Source organism: Panthera pardus, unplaced genomic scaffold (assembly GCF_024362965.1).
Source record: "Panthera pardus isolate Hobbes unplaced genomic scaffold, ASM2436296v1 HiC_scaffold_11, whole genome shotgun sequence".
Lineage (NCBI taxonomy): Eukaryota > Metazoa > Chordata > Mammalia > Carnivora > Felidae > Panthera > Panthera pardus.
In genome coordinates, this window is record NW_026526666.1 from 48138385 (window position 1) to 48164148 (window position 25764).

At 41.0% G+C, this 25764-nt stretch overlaps 1 protein-coding gene across 8 annotated transcripts in view; it reads left to right on the forward strand.

The window, feature by feature from the left end:
• The first annotated feature begins 3576 nt into the window (after positions 1–3576).
• Positions 3577–25764, forward strand: part of PTGER3 (prostaglandin E receptor 3) — a 179114-nt gene continuing 156926 nt past the window's right edge. For 5 of the 8 annotated variants that reach the window (XM_019448894.2, XM_019448891.2, XM_053894011.1 and 2 more), the window contains exon 1: positions 3578–4702. In XM_019448894.2, coding sequence (XP_019304439.2) covers positions 3809–4702 — 894 coding nt within the window. In that variant the 5' untranslated portion in view covers positions 3578–3808. Of the gene's footprint in view, positions 4703–25764 lie in introns of all 8 variants that reach the window. The other 3 variants (XM_019448890.2, XM_053894019.1, XM_019448893.2) reach the window with 2 other exon arrangements.

Below are 25764 nucleotides of genomic sequence, written 5' to 3' on the forward strand. Positions count from 1 at the left end.
AGTAATTATATTGGTTGATGTTTGGGTGTTTAAATCTACTTTGGGTTCCTGAAATAAATCCCATGTGATAAAACTACATATTTTTCCATTTTTCATGAAAATTGTACATGAATTTTTAAATTGGATTTTATATAAGAACTTACCTCCATGGCAAATAACAAAAGCCACTGAAATTAGCATTCCTTTCTTCTGTTATTTCAGATTTTAAAAATCAAGAATTTTGCACTAAAACATAACCTCCATAAATGTAGGGATATCTGTGTGTTTCTTTTATATCTCTAACAACTAGCACAGTATCTGACAGAATAGATGCTCAATAAATATTTTTTGAATGAATGGATGGATGACTAAGAAATATGCTGGGGGCACCTGGGTGGCTCCTCTCAGGTCATGATCTTGTGGTTTGTGAGTTCGAGCCCTACGTCGGGCTCTGACAGCTCAAAGCCTGGAGCCTGCTTTGGATTCTGTGCCTCCTTCTCTCTGTCCCTCCCCCTCTTGCGTTCTCTCTCTCTCTCTCTCTCTCTCTCTCTCTCTCTCTCTCTCTCTCTCAAAAACAAACATTTTTAAAAATATGCTGAAATTAGCAATTGGATCAATGGAATAAGAATTATAGATATTTTCCATCCATAATGAAGGAATGCAAAATAGTTACTGATCTTGTTTTGTAACCAAGTCTATTTTAAGATTTCTTAATGCAAGTTCAGTAGAAGTGGCAGAATATATTCATCAATGCTAGCTAAATATTGATATATGTTGTGAATTTTAAAAGGTAAGATATTTACATATTAAAATGTAAATTATTTTTAGAGAATAGTTTAAGGTAAGAACAGATAATGGGTGAGGGGCGCCTAGGTGGCTCAGTTAAGCCTCTGACTTTCTCTCAGGTCATAATCATGGTTTGTGGGTTTGTGGGTTCGAGCCCCGCATTGGGCTCTGCACTGACAGCTCAGAGCCTGGAGCCTGCTTCGGATTCTGTGTCTCCCTCTCTCTCTGCCCTTCCCCCGCTCACGCTTGGTTTCTCTGTGTCTCCCAAAAATGAATAAACATTAATTTTTTTAATTAAATAGATAATGGGTGATTATATACTTTTAAATTTTTAAAAAAACATTTGAATATGTGGTCTTTTCAATGATCTGACTCTAATACTCCACTGGTCTGTGGATTAGACATGATAGTTTGTGCACTCCAAGGAAAACAAAATGACCATAGTTATGTATTAATTAGTACACCCCTAAGAAAGATATCAGAGGTTCCTTAAGCAAAACATATTTGTCATTTAGAAATTCTCTTTAATATACTGTACAGCATGTTATTAGGTTGGTCACTAGAGGGTGCTGGTGTTTCAGACCAACACAATTCAGGCTATTTCTGCCTTGACACTAAAAAGTGCCAGCCAGAATCCATCTGGCAGCATCCTATTCCATGGCTCCTCAGATTCCCTAAATCACTTGTTTACAAGGTAAGTAACTAAAAAGCTGACAACTTAGAATAAGATGAAGCAAATCACTGAAAGGAGGAAAATGTTACACAAAAGATCTGAAATGCAACATATTTAGTGCATTGGTATAGAGGTGAGTAAAGAGTCTAACATTAACTCTGTTACTGTTACGAAGTCAAGTTAGCTACAGCATACACTGCAATGGGGGAAGTAAAATTTCAAAGAAGTCAAATATTCATAAAAATGAGAATAATTTTTGATATAACTGGAGAGACATTCAGCTTTGATGTTTGCTGTATGAATCATGACAAATTAAGTTTTTAAATAAAATACATAATTACATTAGAGTCTCATTACTGAAAAATTTAATTTGATAAATACTTTCATCCAATATGCATTAAAGTATATATATGATAATATTAAATATTATCTTTTAAATGAGATTTTAGAAAAAACTTTCATAAGTATGAGTTTCAGATTAATTCAAATTAATAAGACAAAAGTTTGGAGAAGATTTAAAAAGTAAACCACTTGAGTATTCCTTCCTAGCTGTCATTCTCATTAGAAACATGACATTTTAAAAGAAAATTCAAAAGTGTAAAAAAATTTTAATGACTGCAAAACAAAATAATGTCATTAATGCATGTTGTTAAAATGGAGTTGAAATTACATTTTTGCTCTTTCTCCTTTAAAAACTATATAAGGCTTATAAGCATTTTTTTTTCAAGCTCTCATACAGAGAGTTAATACAACAGCACAGAAAGAATGTGGGATCATCTCCTGCCACTCATTTACACCCCCAAAAGATACCAACTAAGCTAGGAAAGGTAAAGAAACTAAGTACAGGACTTCCTCCTGAAGTCAATCTGAAGCCTGAGTAATGGTATTCATACTGCTATATGATCAGGTTTAATTTCTTAAATGAGGGGAAAAAACGAAGTCTACAAATTATTTTCAAAATCTTTTCATTTCCTGGACAATGTGAAGAGGCAGAAAAGCCAGACCCTTCCAAAATGTGGGAACAAAGTTACTGTTGTTTCTCAACTGCTAAGAGTAATTATGGTATGGACGCAAACAAGACTAAAGATGCAGACTGCAGAATTGCTGGAAGAACTTGGGCACATCCTTTAACTTCAAGGATCCTCAGCTCACCGTCAAAGGGGAGTAATAGGAACAAGACCTTGGAGGATCTGATAAAACGGGAAACTGTGAAAAAACACTAAATATTCGCTTAGTAAAAGATATTAGGCAATTATGCCCATTTTCACTAAATGTGAAGACCTTCCTAACATCTAACTACAGTTTCTAGTCCTAATTGAGAATAGGCTGGCGGCAGTTTTTCATTATCTCAGATATGCAAGCGGCTGCCACCTGCCTCTAGCCACTTTAGCCGTAGCTTTTTTTTTTCTTTCTTTCTTTTTTTTTTTTTTTTTTTTTTTTTTTTTTTTTTTTTTTTTTTTTTTTTTTTTTTTTTACGGGGAGACGGATAGAATTTAGGTGGAGAGCGGTAGTTGAGATTTCATCTTCGAATTCGGCACTCTGATTTTACTTTGTTTCCTTTATACGTATTCCCTTAAGTCTCTATGAGGCACTATGAGTATTATATTATCAGGGTGACCCCCGGGAACAGAGCTGCTTGGTCCCAAAGTATAAAAAGGGAGAAAAGTTCACATTCAGCCATGCAAAGGAGTGTGGTTGGCCCGGATTGCTTAGAAACAGGTGAGTTACACTTGCCAGGGTTACAGAAGAGCTACGGAAGGAGGATCCGGCCCCTGCATTAAGCGTTGGCGGATGGGTAAGGAGCGGGGCGGACGTTCGGGACTGCCTTGGCGACTTGCCTGTGGTCGGGAAGCACGGGGAGACATTTTAGCCCGGGCCGCCCACGCTCCTCTGGCAGAGGAGAGGAGGAGGCGCGGCGCAGCGAAGGGCGGACTGGCTGGGCGTCCCGTCTGGCCAGGAGTCGGGGCAAGAGGAGTCCTCCTGAGAGTTTCCAGCCCTGGCGGCCAGGGCAGCGGTCACGCAGCAGCCGGGGGACGCGCGCAGTTGCTCCTCCAGCCCCCCGCCCCCGCCCCTGCGCGCTTCGGCCCACACCCCCGGGCGCCCCGCCCTCCGCGGCCTTATAGAAGGGGCCGGCACCTCGCGCGCCTCGGAGCTGCAGGCTTCCCAGAGCCGACGGCGCGGCTGCCTGAAAGCCCAGGCGCCGTGGCCAGAGGAGAGAAGTGAGGCGGCGGCTACGCCCCGCATCATGGAGGGCAGCCCGGCCCCAGCCTCAGTCCGGGTGGACACCGACCTTCGCCGCCGCCCGCGCCCCTTCCGCCAGCTCCCGCTGCTGCTCTCCGGGCGCCGTCCTCTCCTCACCTCGAAGCCAACATGAAGGAGACCCGGGGCGACGGGAGCGCCCCTTTCTGCACCCGCCTCAACCACTCATACCCGGGCATGTGGGCGCCCGAGCGCTCCGCCGCGGCGCGGGGCAACCTCACGCGTCCCCGCGAGCCCGGCGAGGACTGCGGCTCGGTGTCCGTAGCCTTCCCGATCACCATGCTCATCACGGGCTTCGTGGGCAACGCGCTGGCCATGCTGCTCGTGTCGCGGAGCTACCGGCGCCGGGAGAGCAAGCGCAAGAAGTCGTTCCTGCTGTGCATCGGCTGGCTGGCGCTCACAGACCTGGTCGGGCAACTGCTCACCAGCCCGGTGGTCATCGTCGTGTACCTGTCCAAGCAGCGCTGGGAGCAGCTCGACCCGTCGGGGAGGCTGTGCACCTTCTTCGGTCTGACCATGACTGTCTTTGGGCTCTCCTCGCTCTTCATCGCCAGCGCCATGGCCGTCGAGCGGGCGCTGGCCATCCGGGCGCCGCACTGGTACGCGAGCCACATGAAGACGCGCGCCACCCGCGCCGTGCTGCTCGGCGTGTGGCTCGCGGTGCTTGCCTTCGCCCTACTGCCGGTGCTGGGCGTAGGCCAGTACACTATCCAGTGGCCCGGGACGTGGTGCTTCATTAGCACCGGGGGAGGGGGCAACGGGACTAGCTCTTCGCACAACTGGGGCAACCTCTTCTTCGCCTCCACCTTTGCCTTCCTGGGGCTCTCAGCGCTGGCCGTCACCTTCGCCTGCAACCTGGCCACCATCAAGGCCCTGGTGTCCCGCTGCCGGGCCAAGGCCACGGCGTCACAGTCCGGCGCCCAGTGGGGTCGGATCACCACCGAGACGGCCATCCAACTCATGGGGATCATGTGCGTGCTGTCTGTCTGCTGGTCGCCCTTACTGGTACGTAGTTCCTGCGTGTGTGCAGAGGTCTGGGCGGGCGGGCGCGCCGGCGGGCCAGGGAAGCCTCTTGATGCGGCAGCACTTGCAGGGGTGTGTTGGCAACCACAGAGGACTGGAGAGGCCTGTGGCCCGCTATCTTGGTTGTGGCTTCAGAGTTGAGCTCCTCCTTTACTTGCTGGGCACCTTCCAAGTGCCAGGCATCGCGTTAGGCTTTGTTTATGCAAGCGTGGAGGCCACGGGGCTGCTCCCATCCTAATTGGAGGGAGTAGGAGGATGCCCAGGTGTCATTCCAGTGCGTGTACAGAGACACAGATTTCTAGTGGGTGCACTAGGGGCAGAATGGCTGTGACAACTGTAGCCTGCTGCTGTGCGTTTTCTCATTTCAGGCATCTGTTGCATGTTGAGATGATTTTCAGTCTGCAGAAATATTCTACCTGCAACAGCAGGCGGGCACAGCCCTCTTGCAACTTCTGACACACTGCCTGCCCTCCCAGCACAGCCAGGCTAACCTTCCCTGCAGGTTCACTCTTGATGGAAGCAAGAGAGTGAAGGAAGACCCCTTTTGCCGCTGCAGCCTGCCTCAGCCCTTTGGAATGGTGCTGTACCCTCTAGGGAGTGCTTGAACCCACATTCAGTCAATGGGACCCCAAGGCCTGGGAACTCTGACCGGCCTTTGGGCTGGAGCAAGACCAGTCCTGAGATAGGAAGATAGGGGTTCCTGCACTGCCTAGCTCCTCACAGAGGGGCACAGCCTGGGAGCAAGTGATGTTTACACATGCTCCTTGTGTGGCACCACACACTTACCTGGTGCTTTCCAGATTTTCCTCTGGGGTGCTTTTAGCTGGAGATTTCTATGAGTAAGTGTTGTTTATGAGTACCTGATGAGTGGGTGTTCATTTAGGTTCCAAGCAGCCTGGCTTAATAGGAAGCATTGCAGCAAGCGTGACCTGGTCACTGGCAGAGTTATAGCAGATTATATACTGGACTTGGACATTTAACAGACCGTCGTGCAAAACTTCTGCAATCCATGAACACAGTTTTCAGAACCCACTCCCACATGGTTTTTCTTTTAGTTTTTTTATGTTCTACATCACATGAAATTTACCATTTTTAAGTGTGCCGTTCAGTGGTGTTAAGTATATTGCCATTGCTGTGCACCATGTTTACTTTTAATCCCTTGTATTTAAAAACAGAACCTTGGTTCCTTTCCCCTTCCCACACTCCCCTGCATTTGACAAAGCAGATAGCCTAGAATACCTGTGTTTAACTGGTACAGTATATTTAGAGCACAGGTCTTGGCTCCAAATCAGTGACATGTGGGCACAAGGAGTTATGCTGGGACCTAGCTGCCCATAAGTGGCTGTGTGGTCACAGATCTCTGTTCCAGGAACTAGAACTCAGGCTAATGTCATCACCGTACCTTATCAAACCCAGCATCAATTTTAGACACCTTTACTCCTGTGGTTGAAGAATGAGGTATACAGGTGGCCAAACAGAAGGGGAAAAGAGTTCTAAAAAAATAAACACTTAATTAAAGTGTGGTAATTAACATAACTTTAAAGGCAAACAGAATATCTGAATTTTTCATAGTTGACATTTAAGACCCACATCTTTGAGTCTGCTCTTACCACACACTTTATATCCTAAAAGAAATGCAGTTAAATCGTATGAATAAAATGCTTACCTATACAGTTAACCGGATGAAGAGAAACTGTGTAGTGTTTTTATTTCAAAACTTTGATTCTAATGTGACGGGCCTGGTAGCCTTAAGAATTGAGATCAGTTTTGAAAATTGCAAGCTAGGATGGTCAAACTCACTCTCTTAAGAAAGACATATTTGGAACTAGTCTTATTTAGTTCCTGCATTCAAAAAATATTAACTGGTTTGCATCATTTTATCGGACACTGTGTTGATTCAGTTCTTATAAAAATATTACATTTAAAATGAAGTAAATTTAACACACGGTCATATCAAAGAGGAGAGATTCACGGTTTCCAAAGTAGGTACTTGATAAACTTGATAAAGAAGTGCTTCTGTCTTCTGTTTTGTGCACCATTGAAGTTAAATCTTCAGATATCTTCAGAAAGATCTGCAGTAAAAAGTTGGAATTATCTCAAAGAAACTGGCAAAACAGCTCTTTTAATAAGTTAGGGAACTATAAGAATAAAGACACTAGAACTTAGTGACTTGAATTTTCAGTGTATTAATGTGAAGTGAGAGAACCTTTTTACACCTGTTTTCTAACTACAGGTAAAATATGGATTCCCTATTAGCCTTTGTTGAGTTGGGCATAGGATACCAATGTAATTATTCAAACTCCTTACTTAAAAGGACCCTGAGTATATCTTATTTTGGAGACTATCACAATTATAATAATATTCAGTTGTTGCTGCCAGAAAATTTAGCAGAGATACCATAATAAGAAAATGACTGGCAACAAGTTCCTGCTACAAAATACTTACAGGTTTATCTATGGTGCAAAACAAAACCTTCTTTACATTTTCTCTTTCCCAGAAACTTTACAAAACACAATGTGAGGGGTGCCTGGGTGGCTCAGTTGGTTAAGCGTCTGACCTCAGCTCTGGTCATGATCTCACGGTTCGTGGTTTCGAGCCCTGCATCATGTTCTGAGCTGACAGTGTGGAGCCTGCTTGGGATTCTTTCTGTTTCCTTCTCTCTCTGCCCCTCCCCCACTTGTGCTTTCTCTCTCTTGCTCTCTCTCTCAAAAACAAGTAAAAATAAACTTAAAAAAATATGATGTGAGATGTGAAATTGAGAATACAGTGGAAAGTGATGTCACCATGATAGACGATCTAAAATTTGTAGTCACCGTAGGTTTATGAGGCATCAAATCCTATTGGAATCCACCAGTTGACTCAGCAGTGCAAATCTGTTAGACTTTTTATTATTATTTCATTTTTTATGAACCAAATTCACCGAATCATCCAGTTATTATACATGATAGCCAAGTTTCCAGAAATAGGAATAACCTTAGGCTGTTGTTCACAAAAAGCCATGAGTACCTTTTGTATTTTTGTAAACCTTACACTCCCCAGACAGGTGGAATGTGGCTAACATTGTAGCTATCTTAAAAATAGCAACTATAAGGCTAACATTGTGAAAAGTAAGGTCTGAGGAACAGAATTCCTCATCTACAACTTCGGACTTGGATAAAAGCAGCCTTAGAAACTTTTGCCTTTAAGCTTGAACCAGCAAATTCTGCTCAATATCCACAAATGCAAAGAGAGATGCTTCAATTCAAGAAGATATTTCCCGGGGCACCTGGGTGGCTCAGTCAGTTAAGCATCCGACTTCAGCTCGGGTCATGACCTCATGGTTTGTGAGTTCGGGCCCCACATCGGGCTCTGTGCTGACAGCTCAGAGCCTGGAGCCTACTTCAGATTCTGTGTCTCCTTCTTTCTCTGCCCCTCCTCCACTTGTGCTCTGTCTCACTCTATCTCTCAAAAATAAATAAATGTAAAAAAAAAATTATAAAAAGATATTTCACAATGTGGATGTGACTTTATTTAAATCTAAGGAATCCCTGATATATCTTGACAAACGAGACTTGCCTTAAGTACACTACATGTGGTAAAAATATGCAATAGATTGTTTTACAGAGGTAATCCTGTTTCACGGTATAAAAAAGTATTAGGCAATTGGTGATCTTCTCTGCCTATAAATTTCTGCCTTATTTAGGATGTTGCTCCAAGGAAAATGATTATATAAAAACCTTCCATAATTTGTTTTTATGAGAATTGAGATTACTTGGAATTCTTTACTTTTTATTGTTTATTACTTTATTTGTTTAGGCACTGTGGAAGGGATATTAAGTAGACTTTTTAAAAGCTGGTCAAAGGGGCGCCTGGGTGGCTCAGTCAGTTAAGCGTCCGACTTCAGCTCAGGTCACGATCTCGCGGTCCGTGAGTTTGAGCCCCGCGTCGGGCTCTGGGCTGATGGCTCAGAGCCTGGAGCCTGCTTCTGATTCTGTGTCTCCCTCTCTCTCTGTCCCTTCCCTGTTCATGCTCTGTCTCTGTCTCAAAAATAAATAAAACGTTAAAATAAATAAATAAATAAATAAATAAATAAATAAATAGCTGGTCAAAGAATTATAATCTGCTCAGTGGAGCCCCACATTTATGAGTGAAACAATTGGAGAACAATACCAGATTTGATATAATTAGTATTGCCTTGGGCTCTGGGAAGAACATCCACCTGACTTTACCAGAGTGGACTTCAGGGAAGAGGTGGGATGGCATAGCTTGACCTTGTGGCTGAGCATGAGCGTGTCCAGGAACCAGAACAGAGCGTGTACACTAGAACCATGGGAAAATTCTTTGAAAAGGTGTATGGAATCAGATCGAGGTTGTTAGGACGAACGTGGGATAAGGACCATGTTCTTTGCCAGTAGACTACAGATCTCTATTTTGAGTTTTAGAATAGGGGGAGGGTTTTTAAAAGATTGACAAGGCTATGGTTTACAGATAGATTTGGGCTGGAAAATGGGAAAGTGAGATTGGTTATGACTTACTTTCATGAGTCATTTAGGACTTTGGGTAAGACAGTGGGAAGAGATGAGTCAGGAAGAAAGGTGATAAAGAACTGAAGTTATTAGAAATGGTTGATTTAAGGGTGATGGCTTAACAAACATTTCTTGTCCTCTACTCTATCCTCTTCACCATGTAAATATTTTCACATCTGTTATCTCATTTAATTGCATCCTGTAAATTTGCCACTATTTTCTACATCATTCAGACAAAGAACTCAAGTGTAAAGACTATTAGAACCAGATTTATAATTCAGGGTGTGTGATCGCATTTATTTTCAGTTTTGTTGTTGTTGTTGATTTGTTTATTTTGCTTAAATATAGGCCAGGAATTATCGCTCTAATAATGGGCCTTGGGCAAGTTAAATATCCTCTTATCTGTAAAGTATGGAGGTAGGACTACTAGACATTTAAGGGCTTTTTTTTTTTTCCAATTTATGTTATTCTCAGGTTCTCTTATTGGTGAGAATGATGGTTCAATGATGATTTCAACCGTGAAAGTTTCCAAGGGTTCAGGAAATTTGGAAAGGAGACTGTGTGGCTGAATTTTTTTTTTTTTTTTTTTTTTTTTGCAACAACAAGGCTCCTGCGTGACTGGGGCTTTTGGACAGAGTACATATGGTGATGGTGGATTATCTAAATGATATATTCAGAAGCCAATATAACTTGAAGATTAATGAGATAAATCAAGGTTAAAAGAATGCAGATTTTTTTATTTTGGGTTTAACAGAGAGAGCCAAGAATTAAACAGTTCTTAAACTGTTCTATTTAAAGAAGTTCAGATGGTCTAGAATTGTAGAATAATTGTGACTCATTGGCCTTTCTCTTTTGAAAAAGGTGTAAAGGTCAAGAATTCAATTATGAAAGTTTCCACGGGTTCAGTTTTCTGGGAATAACATTCAGGAGTATATGCTGCACACATTTGTAATAGACTTGATTCATCTGAGGGTGCTGAAGGGTGGTAGTGAGGGATTCTGGGTCATGTGTCATTTTCCAGTTCTGGCCTTGCATTGCAAGGAAGCTGGGAGGGAAGTTCTCCCTAAAACTCATTATATTTGTGTAGTATTTTTTATAATTCACCAGTGTTCTGCAGTTATCTCATTCATGCCTTAAGATCCAGAGGTCTACAACTGTAACATGTCAAATTTTGAATCCCCCATTTCCCTCAATTCTTAATCATAGACAGAAGTAGGAAATTTGTATTTCAACTTCCACCATACTTCTTGAAGATTATTAGATGGCCTCTCAAGTACCCCTTTTCCTTAGAAAATTCCAACTCTCATAGGTTAAAGAAGATAACCAAAGAAGAAGCCTGGTTGTCCTTGGGGTTCTCCTTCTATCCTGACCCCTAGTATATGTCAATATTTTACAGTAAGCATGGTAACAGTAATGACAGGTGGACAATGTGTGACTTCTTTAGCAAGAAGGACACACACACAAACTGAGGAATAGCACTATGGAGTGGAAGAAATTATCTCTGCTCTTTATTGAGAACATTTGTCTCTCCATTTTTTCATTTGCCACTTCACCCTCAGTCACTCAACAATAGCTACAGAGCAATCACCCCTCCTGGATTGCCTCAGGTCTCAAGTTAGAAGTCACTTTATTTGAGAAGACTTCCTTGATTCTCTCTCTCTAGGCCAGATTGCGTGCTCTGGCCCTTTGGTTCCATAGCACCTACCTTGCATTTCCCAGTCATAGTCTGAGTCACACTTCATTGGACATATTGCTTAATTGACCTGCTGAGGCCAGGTACAGTGTCTGTCTTGTGCATTGTTCTTTTCTGAGGAATGGTCATGATTTCATGCCATATAAGGTATACCCAATACATGGTTCTTGTTTGAGTATCTAAGCACCCAAATCAGAAGACACTATCTGGTCCCTGTTACATAAGCAATTAATTGTGTGACTTTAGACAATTCACTTGATATCCTTGTGAACTATTTGCTTTTCTTTTGTAAAGTAGGAATAAAAACACCTACCCAACCCATTTCACAGCGTGGTAATGAAAACCAACATAAATCTATGTGGGAATAATTGGGAATATCCTTCAATAGTAGGGACACTACTAGGATGTTTTACTGGATGATAGTGTTGACTTCTTAGTGTTCAGATAGACATTTTCCTTAGGAAACTAAAGAAAAGACACAAGTGATGTTTCACAGCTTGATTAGTTATAGTTTACTGGGGGCAAAAATGTGTGGTGGAGAGTGGAACTTTTCAGAAAAAAATAAAACATTAAAAATTATAAATCTCAAGTGCATAAATTTTTACAAGGTGTTATAATTCATCCCTCCCCCCTGCCACCATCTCTCTTCTGCATTCTTTCAGCTCTGGAATCCTTTCTGCCTCATGGCTGCCAGTGAATTAACTCTCTAAATCTAAAACCTGCTGGGTCCCATTTCCCTTTCCCTAAACCTGGAGGAGTAAGCATGACCTCATCTTCTGAAGACCACTGCCACAGGTAGAGAATGTGTTGCCTGTTTCTCCAGTCAGGGGCTTCATTGTGTACTCAGACCTGTCCTCGCATAAATGTGTAAGTCAAATTAATTTTGCATCTAGTTATTGTCATTGGTCAGACTTCTTAAGGGTGGAGCTCATTACTCAGTTGTCCTCATCAGAACAGGGGATCACCAATGTTGAGGCTGAATAGAATTTCTACCACTGACTCAAAGCCTAAAACTGAACTTATGTTATCCTTAGATGAGACCCAAGAGTGAGAATCACAGAGTTGTAAATCGCCTCACAATTTGGCCAGCTCCTGACAGAACATTAATATCATTTGTAGTCTACAGATAACACAGAGTGATTTTCCCATCCAGTGACCCTCCTAGGCAGTCTCCTGGGCAACATTCACAAGGAAGACATTTCATCAGGTGATCTTGGCACTTATTAAAATGTATATACGGTATTACTTTTATAAGTACTGATTTTTATGATAGGCATTTGAAGAACCATAGATCTAAAAATGAAATATAGTGGCAGAGATGAAGGGGAGGCTTGATTTTTCGCACCTTAATTCTGCTAGAAAGAAGATTAGCTACTAGTTTAGGTAAAAGTTATGTAACAGAAGTACAAATAGCATTACTATTTTTAAAAATCTTGAAAACACAAAAACAGGAGGTCAAGTTAGAGCTGGAATCCTCCTTGTTTTAAGCAATTATTGACCCTCCAGGAAATCAAGTGTAACTTAAAAAAAATATACTTTTCGCCAATCTTTTGATATTTCTGAAAAGTATTTGATTCCTGAAAGTAGATTTGATCTTTCTGTCCTACTTTCTGAATATTTTATAAGTGTCGCTTTCTGTGGTTGAGAATATGCTGCTGTTGGTGTGATTCATGCAAATTTAGAAAAAGAAATATGTTGTTAATGTTGAAAATGCTGAAAGGAAAAAAAAAGAAGTAAAAGAAAAAGAAAGATTGTAAAACATAAGATGCATTTGGGGGAATTCACCAGACAATAGGGTGGAGCTTTCACCACAGTCTTGATGTCTGCAATTACCCCGATAATGTCTCACTACCAACCACCTTGTGTGGGGTTGGGAGAACACGCACATCTGCATTCCTGTGCCTCAGCTGTCCTAAGGTAAGAGTGGCAGTTAGTGATGAAGTGACCCCTGACTTGTGAGCACTCCTCTCTGCTCCATGAGAACAAAAGAAATTGATGGGAGAAGGAAGTGAGGGCCACAGAGAAAAGAAGGCACTGGGAAGCGAAAGACGGGGATTCTCATCTAGGCTCTGCCACCACGTGATACAAGTCACTTTATGTTTTTTTTTTTTCCAATATATGAAATTTATTGTCAAATTGGTTTCCATATTTCACCCAGTGCTCATCCCAAAAGGTGCCCTCCTCAATACCCATCACCCACCCTCCCCTCCCTCCCACCCCCCATCAACCCTCAGTTTGTTCTCAGTTTTTAACAGTCTCTTATGCTTTGGCTCTCTCCCACTCTAACCTCTTTTTTTTTTTTCCTTCCCCTCCCCCATGGGTTTCTGTTAAGTTTCTCAGGATCCACATAAGAATGAAACCATATGGTATCTGTCTTTCTCTGTATGGCTTATTTTACTTAGCATCACACTCTCCAGTTCCATCCACGTTGCTACAAAAGGCCATATTTCATTCTTTCTCATTGCCACGTAGTACTCCATTGTGTATATAAACCACAATTTCTTTATCCATTCATCAGTTGATGGACATTTAGGCTCTTTCCATAATTTGGCTATTGTTGAGAGTGCTGCTATAAACGAAGTCACTTTATCTTTATGGTTTTCCTTTCCTCGTCAACAAATTTAAACAATTATCACCTCTAAGCTTCCTTTCAGTTCCGACTTCCTGTAGCTTGAAATAGATAAAATCGTCCCTGGTGGATGTACTATACTAGATGCATGAGGGAAAACACCCAAAGACTTCCTCAAAAGGGGCATAGAAATGTATGCAAATGGACCAAGTAGACCACATATTCTTTTATACAATCATCTATAAATATCGTTTGAGGGCTTGCTATATACCCGCTACTCTGCTCACCCTGGTGGTGCAGTGGTGATGAGCGCTGACTCATGACTGCACGTGTTGGGCAGTTATGGGCTCATTCTAGGGGGCGCACTGCACTGTTCACATTATATTCTATGTGAATGACACTTTTTGTTGAGCAGTGTGCAATCTGTGCTCTGCAGTCTTCTTTCATGAAGCTTTCAACCTACTGAGGTAGCAGACAGTCAGTGAACACTCATTCCGATAAACAAATGTCACCAGTCTGACGGGTCATTACCATGGTTGCTCTCACTGGCACATGGTGCCTGCTGCGGATGGGCCTTGTCTGGGCAGAAGGGCAGTGCTGCTCGTCTACTGCTGCTGTGAGGCCCTGCGGTAGCATGTCCCTGTCCAGGCTATAGTAGGTCTGTACTTGGGCACCATCATTAGAGAGCACATTAATTCATACCCATAACTCTAGCCATAGAACTCAGCAGTAATTACCCAGAGGACAACCACTGTGCTACAGTTTATGGACACAGAGGGCAGCTGGCCTCAGGTCACATACTGTCTGGAATCAGCCTTCCTGGGGCCTTAGTCTCTATGTTGTACTCACATCACCTCCTGACAGGTTTGCCTTTCTCTTCCAATGAATTTTCTTCTAAGACTTTCCATGTCTTCTCCCTCTACTGAATGTAGCCAGAGTCACTCTACTCCAAGTTTATTAGCTTTAAATCTTGGGAGAAGAGGTTAGGTTTCTCAGCCACCTCCCTTTTTCCCCCAGAAAGCATGATGGTCTACCTCTTCCGAAGTGATCAGTGGCATGTACCAGGAGTGTTGTGTGAATTTTCTTATGATACCACACCGATTTCCACTATGTAAACCTACTCATTCTACATTTACCAAAGTCATTGCTTCTTATTATTCTGTGACGTCTGCTCCAATGTGGCTTGCTCTGTCCACCTGAGTAGAGAAGGGGGGTGGCTCCTGCACCCCATTATGTACATCACTAAAACAATGAGCATGTTATGAAGGGAAGATAAAAATGCTTTGAGAGATGTCAAAGAGTACCCCCTCCTGATTCCATGGTGAGGTGTGGGGTGTTAAGGAGGGTCTGTTCAGAAAATGTCACTTAATGATGAATCTTGAGGGATGATACTTTGAGGAAGAAATCAGCATGTGAAGCCATCAATGTGGGAAAGAGCAGAAGCATCAGAGTAACTGACAGAAGGCCAGTGGACAGACCGGAGTGAGTAGGAGGGAGAGTGCCTTCAAGGTGAGGCCAAGGATGTGGGCGGGGCCAACTGTGCAGAACCCTGTCGTTTTTGTTTGGGAGTTTATATTTTTATCTTAAGTATGATGGAAAGCAACTAAAAGCAGTGTGTGAGGGCACAGTGAGTTGATCTGCTTTATGTATGAAGAATATTCTGCAGGTTGTTGCTTCCTGAATTAGAGAGGTGGGGCATCAGAGTCTGTGAATGCTGAGGTCTGATGGAGTTGTAGAGTTGTTAGTGAAGAAAAAATTTTCCCCCTGTGTATTGCTTGAAGAGAAGGGAGAGACATAGTTTGGCACAGTGGGGAGGGAGTGTGTGCAGACACACAGAGGAAAAAATTGAAGCAGGTGTGCTGGGAATGGCGTGCAAATCTGTTTCTGTTGAAGTATGTTTGAGAATGCTGAGCAATGTTATGAGTCAAATAGGGATTGAAGGATGAAGGAAAGGGTGCAGAGTGCATTGGTAGATTGCCTTGAAGATTAGAAATAAGAATTTGCATTTTATCTTGGGCAAGTTGTATTGCTTTTCTACACTCCTGTTCTATATTTGTAAAATAAGACAGTTCACATTATAAAATCTCTTGGCTTCTGAGTGTCATTTAGTAAAACAACCCATTTAGTGTTTGATATCTTTTTAGAATATTCTTGGTGAGATTGTTTAAGCTTACTTAAGGAAATTTGTTGCTTTTCATGGGGCACAAAGAATTCTCTTAGAGCCAAGTACTGTGTTGGCCTCTATCTTACAGTTGTGTGTGTGTGCATTTTTTTTTAATTTACTAAAATAACCCTAAGAGGAAGGCATTGTTGGCTCCAATTTATAGATAATGAAGAAACTAAAGTTGAAAGAAGTTGACTGATTCATTTAAGGTAACAGAGCTAGTAAGAGGCCAAGCTGGGAGTCAAAGGCCAAGCTCTTTTCTCTAAGCCACGGTGCCTCTGAGTCACCCAATTCATCTTGAGTTGGTGTTTCTAATATAAAAATTTCAGTTCTCTTATGTTGGTTGATAATGCTCATCCTTGGTTTATGTGGAACAATACTTAATTTAACTAGAGACAGTTTTTTTTTTTAAGTTTTATGATACTATACTTCTATATAAAGTATCAAGAACTTCCACTAAATTTATGAACAACAAAATTACATGCAGTTATCTTGACAATGTGAGGGGCAGGAGTCATGATGTATCAACTCATTTAAGTGACACTTCATTGAATATCAGTTGTACGCCAGGCACTATTAAAACCTGACAGAATGATGACATGGCCTTTTCCTCAAGGAATGTGATATGTAGTGAGTGATTCCCTAGAGAGACTTGAGGTTGTGACTAAAAAAAACAATATTATTTTCCATTGTCAGTACTGAACATAGGATCACACCTGAGGGCCATTTAGAATTTATTTACCCATTCATGCTTTCAGTGGTTGGTTATTGAGTATCTACTATCCATCAGGCACAGTTCCAGATGCTGGAAATATAGTAATGACATAGACTAGTTTCCTGTTCTCAGGGAACATGCATTCTAGTAGAAGAAGATAGCCTACAAATCAGATTGTCATGAACACTGTTAAGAAAATAAAGCAGTGTGATGTGATAGAGGAAGCCTCAGAAACTTTTGTAGATTGAGTTGTCAGGGAAAAACGCCTCAGAGAGGTAACATTTAAGTTAAGACCTGAGTGAAGGAAAGAACCAGGTATGGATAATCTATAGGAACGGCATTCTAGGCAGAGGGAACAGCAAAGGGCTCACCAAGTGTGTTCAAGGGAGAGAGAGAAGGCTTGTGTGGCTGAAGTAAAGTGAGAAGGAAAGAGTGGAGTGCTGTGAAGTGAGGTCAGAGACAGTGCTGGGGGCCAGATTGTATTTGTGTAAGGGCATACTAAGGAGTTTCAATGTTGTTTTAAGAGAACACTGGAAGGTTTGAATCAGGGGAGTAACATTATTGGATTTATGTTTTTAAAAGATCCTGGATTGCAGAAAGGCAAGACTAGGTGCAGGGAGAACAGATAGAAGGTGCTGAAGTTTTCCAGGTGAGAGACAATGACGGCTGGTATTAGGGTGGAGAAGTGGATGTATTCACACAAAGAGATTTGAAGACCGAGTTCATAAGACGTTCTGAAATATCTCTAATCCCTGCCCTGCGATTATGACAAGAAATAGGGTCCTCCCTCTCTGGGCCTCTGGTAGTAAGGTGGCTAGCTGTCCACCAAAGGCATTCCCTTGGTTCCTTAACAAGGAAGTGACTGCTGCAAGCTTACACAGCTAATAATGGGCAGAGCCAGGATTAAGTTCTATCTAATGGGTGCTATTTTTTTCTCTGAGACATAAACTGGGACAGTCACCCAGAGAAAGAGAAGTAAGCAAGTTTGTTTATGAAATAATAGGATGTCCTAAGAATCATGATGCCCAGGAGAAGATCCAGACCAAGCTAAGCTTAAAAGTAGAGGGGTAGGGGAGGGGGAGGGGGAGGTTTGCTTGATTTACATAAATTGCAGGAGTGTCAAGGTTGGAGGGGGCCCTCTGGAAGACTAAAGCCAGGACTCTCTCTTTCTGTATCTCTCACTTTGATTTCTTGCCATACGTCAGTTCAGGCTCTGCTTCTAAGCAATCAGTTTATGACATAGCTTTGCAGCTCATTGCAGATCCTATGGTGTTTTTGTTGTTGTTGTTGTTGTTGTTGTTGTTGTTGTTGTTGTTTCCCAAAGCTTTTGGTTAATAGGTTTATATTTACAATGGGTTTTAATTTTGCTCTTATAACAATACAATATTTCAGTGATGATGTCATCTTGAAGCAGTTTCAACATCTTTCTTTCTTCTTTATTGTAACTTTTTTGCTCTGTGAATACAAGAAACCGTTATACACGACATTAACTCCGGGGACCCCATTTCATTTTCAAAGACTAATGTGAATTTTGTTAAGCCACAATTAAAGATTTAGGGTCAGAGGATTGTCCAGAAGTGAGTTAAGAGTGTGATGTAAGGTTTACAATGGAACAGAGGTAGCCATATGAGGCCCTGTAAGCTCACAAATACTATTAACACCATAGTGAGATGACCAGAGAAGAAAACTCCATAAAGGGCGAGTTGTAGTCTGGGTTTGATGTTAATCTGACAGTTTTCTCTGTATAAATCAGTGGATGTGCTAACAGCCAACATGCTGGGTAGCAGATTTTTGAATTTATTAATGGTAGTAATTTCCTCCAAGAATAGACTGAGGATTTGCCTGGATCCAGAAGTAAATTTTTCTTTCTTTCTTTCTTTCTTTCTTTCTTTCTTTCTTTCTTTCTTTCTTCCTTCCTTCCTTCCTTCCTTCCTTCCTTCCTTCCTTCCTCCAACCCTCCCTCTTTTGTTCTTTTTTAATTTTTTTAATGTTTATTTATTTTTGAGAGAGAGAGACAGAGACAGAGCATGAGCAAGAGAGGGGGCTGAGAGAGAGTGAGACACAGAATCCGAAGCAGGCTTCAGGCCCTGAACTATCAGCACAAAGCCCAATTTGGGGCTTGAACTCACAAACTGTGAGATCATGACCTCAGCAGAAGTCGGATGTTTAACTGACTGAGCCACCCAGGTGCCCCAAAAGTAAATTTCTAAAAAGTAGCTTTTGTTCTATAAAAGACATTAGGGAACATTAAAAAAAAATACTTTTTCTCTAGTATTTATTTCTAATTAAGTTATGTTGTAGATCAGTTTCAGGAAGTATAGGAATATCTTCTGACTTCAGAGCTCTAATCTCCTCCCTCAACTTGGTTCTTGGTCACAAACAACAGAATCTGACTCCAAGCCTATAGGGCATATGTCAAAAGGATATCAGTGGTTCACAGGGTCCATAAGAAGCTACCAGACCAGGTTTAGAAGACAGACAGGGCCCAGGCTCTTCTGAAAGCTGAGCGTCAGGCCACACTGCAAGATAGTTTGCATGTCGCTGAGATGAAACTGCCATCTCAGAGCTCCCTTCTTTGTGTCACTCTCTCAAGATTCAAAGTCCTGGGTGCAGTTGTGACCACTTTAGCTTGGGGTTTTTACCCCCTGGCTATATCAAGGGGTCACCAGAAGAAGGATCTTATTTCTGCAGCATCTTATTATATTTTTTAATGTTTATTTATTTTTAATTTTTTTTTTTGAGAGAGAGAGAGAGAGAAAGAGAGAGACTGCAAGCAGGGGATGGGCAGAGAGAGAGAGATTGAGAGAGAGAGAGATGGAGACATAGAATCCAAAGCAGACTCCAGGCTCCGAGATGCCAGCACAGAGCCCAACACAGAGCTTGAACTCATGAGCCACAAGACCATGACTTGAGCTGAAGTAGGACGCCCAATGGACTGAGCCACCCAGACGCCCCTAAATGTTTATTTATTTTTGAGAGAGGGAGAGAGAGGGAGGGGCACACAGAGAGGGACACAGAGGATGCAAAGCAGGCTCTGCACTGGCAGAGCAGAGCCCTAGGTGAGACTCAAACCCATAAACCATGAGATCATGACCTGAGCCAAAGTCAGATGCTTAATGACTGAGCCACCCAGGTGCTCCTGCAGCATCTTATTTTTGAGGTAGGGGGTAATAGTGGGAAATAAGTGCTGGAATTTCTCTCCCACCTAGAATATGAAGAAATAGTTCTACAAACTCGAGGTGATAGTTATAAGAGGTGGGAGTTCGTTGTTACTACCAAATTCAGTTTTAGAAACATTAGAACAGTAATGTGTGTGTGTATGTCTGCACGCACATGCGTTCACATCCCTTATTGAGTTGGAGTGGAAACGAGACTCAAGGAGAGGAAGCTAAAGAGATGCACAAAACAAAAAGACATCTTTCCTGAATGCCTACTACATGCAAGTACTTGAGAATTGCTGTGTGAAGCCCTTTAATAGATCATCTAGTTTAATCTTCACAACAGTTTATCAGTTTGGTGTTTTTCATCCCTGTTTTTCAGTTCCACATTCTAAGATTCAAACAATTATACAACTTCCCCCAGTCACACCCCTAGAGAGTGGCATCCATGAAGCTTTTTTATGCCATAACGTTCAGTTTCATAGTGGTTGTCTCTACTTTTTTTGGTTTACTAAAGCACTGTCATATTACTTTATTGAAAATGTACAAAAAGAACAGATTGAGTGAAAATACCTAAAAATAACACAAACTGGCTGGGTCAGATAATCACATGGGTTAAAGACGATTTCCTGCAGAATCTCATTGACCCATTCAATGACTGGCCTTAATAGGACCTTGGGTTTATAGAGAATATGTCATGTAAATCCCTGTAGAAGGTGACAAGAATTTTCACTTGTCCTACAATAAACCGTTAAAGGATTCCATTCAACATGATACCTACAATTTAGGAGGTATTTTCTGTAAAGGTGGGACCTCCATTTCATCCAGTTGTCTGTCTTTTCAGGCGTAGAACACTCACATACAGTGGTAAAAAGTTTTATTAGGCAAACATTTTCCAGCTAGTACAATTCACAAATATTATTCTTTTCACTGAACTATTTATAAAACAAATAAAACTGTTTATTGAGTTCTCTTTGCCTAGTGGGAAAGTGTTTGACTACAGTCAAAATTAGAAAATTTGTTTTGACAGTTTTAAAACTTGCAGCATGATGTAGTACAATTGGGATTCTTGCAGACCTGCTTTCATCTTTTTTTTCTTATAACTGTAGAGAAAGAGCTGTAGTGAACAAACCTCAGTGTGCTGACAGTGACTCTCTCACAAAGAATTCAGGCATGTTACTATCTAGCGCCCTCTCACCCAGGCTTCAGATTCCTTAGTTTAATTCTTAAGATCCTGGATTTGGCCACATGTCCTACTCATTTTCCATCCTTCCCCCAGCATCCTTACCTTCTGTCATAAAGATCAATTTGTAGCTCCTAGGATGATTCACACAATTTCCCACTCAGCAGTAGGAACTCTTTGTCTTCCAAAACTTTCCAGAAACATCCGCTATTTAGGGGGCCATGCTTTCCTGATCCTGGAGACAGATTTAAAAGCCCTCCCTTATACTCCACAGTGCCTGTGTATACCCTGATCACTTAATTATGCACAGTTGTATTTACGGTTGTCATAATATTTATTATGGCAATGAGGACGATGGTCCACAGTAGACAAATGCTTACTTTATAGTAGGCACTATGCTAAGCATTTCACAGACATAATCTCATTTCATTCTGTCAACAACACTCTGAAAGGATACTGCTATCTCCTTTTTCAGCTGAGGAAATTAGTTTTGGTATGTTAAGTAGCTTTCCCAAATCACAAGGCTAACACAAAGCAGAGCTGACTTTCAAATCCAGATTTGTCTGATTTTATGGCCTATGTGATAAATGGTTAAACTGTATGGCCTCCCTCTGGTTAATATTCATTTGTTTGTCTGATTCACTGTGCACTGTAAACTGCTTAAGAACAGAGACTTTGCCTTATTAGTCTATGAGTTTTCCTGGCCCATAGAAGCCACTCACTAAGTGACTATGGGACGAATGAAAAAAAAAAAAAAATGTTGTAATAAAATGAAAAAGACACTAGATTTGGAATCACAAAATTGATGTATAAATCCTGGCCTTAAGAGTTTTACATATATTACATGGTTTTTAATCTTCACATAAACGTTGGAGGTGGATGATATCTTTTATTTTCTTTTACTTTTTCATTTGCTGGGTAAGCAACTTGCTTTAAGGTTCAGAGTTTGTAAATGATATTGAGCAAATCAAACCCAAATGTTTTGTTTTTAATATTTATTTTTGAGAGAGAGAGAGAGAAAGAGAGAGACAGAGTGCTAGCGGGGGAGGGGCAGAGAGAGAGGGAGGCATAGAATCTGAAGCAGGCTCCAGGCTCTGAGCTGTCAGTACAGAGCCTGACATGGGGCTCGGACTTAAGAACCACGAGATCACCACCTGAGCTGAAATTGGACACTTAACCAACTGAGCCACCCAGACGCCCCAAACCCAAATGTTTTTGATGCCAAAGCCACCAATATAGCTTGTGTCTAATGAATACTGTGTACTATGTATGCAGTCAAACTTGTGACCATTTTTAAAAACATTTCTTTTCCTTTGTTACTTTTATTGTTTCCATGTTGTTGTTAGTAATGAAAATTCTCAGATTAAAAAATACTTTTAGTGTAGACAAGAATGGGAGACACAACATTGTTTCTGTAATGGAAGAGAAAAGTTAATTGGAAGCAGAGGGTGGAAACACTAGAAAACAGCTACTCCAATGCCTGGTGTTCAAAGAAACAAACAAACAAGATGTTTAGGAAGGTGCCCTGGGGATAACAATTAAACAATGAGGGATTTTAGCAACAATAGGGAAACAGTAAAAATAACAAAGAGAAAAACAGTGCTTCGAAAGATGCTCAAAAGTTTCAGTATAATTATGTTTCCCTCAGTTGTTATTAGAGATGATATAGTATATTGGCTTCAGAGTAAAAAAAAAAAACACATAACTGCAAATCCAGAGTTAGGACAGCCTTCAGGGCTGGTTAATCCCCAAGTTTAGTATTGTCATCAAGGACCAAAGCTTGTCCTGTTTTTTGCAGTCTACTGTGTTGGCCTCATCCTATCAATGGCTTGTTCCCCTCAGATTTTGGGATGGTTGGTAGTACAGAAACCTTTCCCTGACCTCCATCCACAGATTCACTTTCCACAGTTCCAGTTACTTGGCGGTCAACCATGGTCCAGAAGCAGATGATCCTCCTTCTGATGTATTGTCAGAAGGTCCGTAGTAGCCTGTCACCATGCTTACATCATTTACCTCACTTCATCTCGTCATGTAGGCACTTTATCACCTCACATCATCACAAGAAGGGTGAGTAAGGTGTAGTAGATATTTTGAGAGACCACATTCACATTACTTTTATTATAATATGTTGTGATAATTGTTCCATTTCATTATTAGTTATTGTTAATCTCTTACTGTGCCTAGTTTACAAACTAAATTTTATCATAGGTATGTATACATAAGAAAAAAGATAGTATATGTGGGGTTTGGTACTATCTGTGGTTTCAGATATTCACTGGGTGTCTCGGAATGTACCCCTTATTTATTATTGGAAACTAGTATACATGCTTCCTAGTTCACGTCTAGCAGGAGTAAGAAGCTGTGTTTTTCTCTGGTTCCCTCCAGAGGAGGGAGAGAAACTTTCCCCCAGATATCCAGGGAAGGGAACTTCCTCTTGTTGCTTCATATGAGATCTTGTTGCTTCATATGGGATCACATCATCACCCCTGATCCAGACACGTTCTAGTATTTAGGGATGAGATCAGCTCTGGGGTGCTTAGACTCCCATGAAAATAGATGTATGGATGAGAAGGGGAGATGGAAGAATGGGTGTTGGGTAGGCAGCCAACAGCTGACACTAGAGTGATGATACGTATGCAGTTTAATTGAGGAAATATATGCGATAGGCCCTCAAAAAGTATAAAGCCCGAGACCTTTGTCCAGTGTGGTAGCCACTAGCCACATGTGGTTACATGTGGTTACATTTGAAAGGTGATAATTCCAAATTAAGAGTGTAAAATACATATATAAGTGTAAAATACTCATCAGATTTTGGGCATTATGTAAAAAAATAATGTAAAATATCTCAATCTTTATATTGATAACATGTTGAAATAGTATTTCAGATATATTTGGTAAATTAAAATGTATTACTAATATCAATTCTACATGTTTCTTTGCTTCTTTTAAGTGTAGTTACTATAAACCTTAAAAGCATACATATGGCTCTCATTTGTGGCTTGAATTATATTTCTTTTGGACAGAGCTGCATTAAACCAATGACTTTCAAATCGTTTTAACTGGAGAAACTATTTCAATAAATATTTTTAGAGAAATGGACAAAAACAGAAGTGTTTTGGCCCAGTGGGGTAGGAACTGGATATTTACAAATCCTAATGACATCTATTCACCAATTCCTGCAAAAACATTTATGAAAATGCTAACATTAAATATAGATTTAAAAATGAAATCGATAAAATTCTCTAAGATAGTAATAGGAATAATTTTATAAATTACTCACTTAAGGTCCTCCTTGGGAAGCCATATAGTGCAGTAAAAAATCTGGGAATCTTCAGGGAACTCACACCTTAAGGAGAGAGGGAGCTAATGGATTTAGTTGTTGGGATTTGACTATCTTCTCTTAGGAGCCTATAGTCTTTATAGGAGTTTGGCTTCTGAGTCATGGGAAAAATCGGTTTCTTCCTCGTGTTTGCTTTCTTCTAGCTCCTATTAGTTAATCTGCTGTTGGACCAAATGGTATGAATCCAACTAAACCAGCAGATGAGACAAAAGCAGCCTAAGGGGAAAAACATAGAATATGAATAGGTTACAAGTTTCCATTTTCCTACATCCCATGTTGTGTGAATTCGATCTTGTTTAAACTTTCTTCAAACCTGGTACAAAATTGTAACTGCTAACTGTAATTTAAGTGGTTTTGTAAAGTCTGATTTTCTGAAAATGAAAAGCACAATCTTTTCAGAAGAGCATTTTGAAAACTAAAGTTTATCATTTGCAATGTAAATAACACAAGGCACTCAATAGTTTTCACCTGCTGCATATGTGGTACATGAAAGGAAGGCATGATTGTGAAGGCGTTTTACAAAGCTGCTACATAAATTTTAAGGGATAATGGGGTTACAAAGGGACCTGTGTCTCTATGGACATAGCAAGTTACAATTCTGTGGTAAGTCATAGCCACAGTCTATTAGAATCTGTGTACTGAGGAGGCAACAGTGAGGGGATCTTTTTTTAAATATATAATGACTTTTTTAAAAAGTTTATTTATTTTGAGAGAGACAGCATGCACACACACAAGTGGGGGGAGGAGCAGAGAGAAAGGGAAAAGAGAGAGAGAGAGAGAGAGAGAGAGAGAGAGAGAGAGAGAGAGAATCTCAAGCAGGCTCCATGCTGTCAGTGCAGAACCAGTTGCAGGGCTGGATCTCAGGAACCGTGAGATCATGATCTGTGCTGACCATGACCAAGAGTTGGACGCTCAGCTAACTGAGCCACCCAGGTGCCCCATTGAGAGGATCTTTTATGCTTCCTTTTGTTATACTTAAGGTCTGAAGAAGAACAAAAATAAAAACAAATAATATTTACATAAGTCTGAGTATTTTACTGTTTACTATAAACTTTTGTACCTGTTAAAACAGCACAGTGAGCTGAGTGGGATGCAGGAATCAATGTCTTCAGTGCGGCTACTTGGTAGACCCAAAAGGTGAAAGAGTCAGCAGAAGTGTTTAATTGCGGCTTTCTCACACGAGCAGCAAAAATGCAGGTTTAACTTAGTGAACACAGTTCTCTTCAGAAAGGTTGAGGCATTGGAGACTGACCATCCTGTCATGATTGGGAAATCACAGAATGTTCTTCTTAATGTCAAAGAAAAAAGTGACACCAACGCAAGACACCTTAAGCCCCTCCCATTGTGGGTCTGGCACTGCACAATTACTTAGCCCCTATTTACAGTCCACACAACAAGAGTTAACTATAGAAAAAGCTGGTGAATTTTACGAGGATGTGTTTTGTATTGGGAAAAAGAAAATGAATTACGTGAAATGTTAGGAAGTTCCTATGCTAACGCTGACTAGAAGCCTAACATTGACAGAGAATTTTACAAATAAATTAAACTATTATTTATGTGTTATCTGTTATACTCTGAAGGGTATTTTAAATACTTAATATAATATAGGTATAAGATATCGTTTCATATTTGTGGGCAAGAATTGTTTAAGCCAGGAACACTAGAATCCTATATAACATTTTTTTTAACAATGAAAGAACTTTTGACTTACTATAAA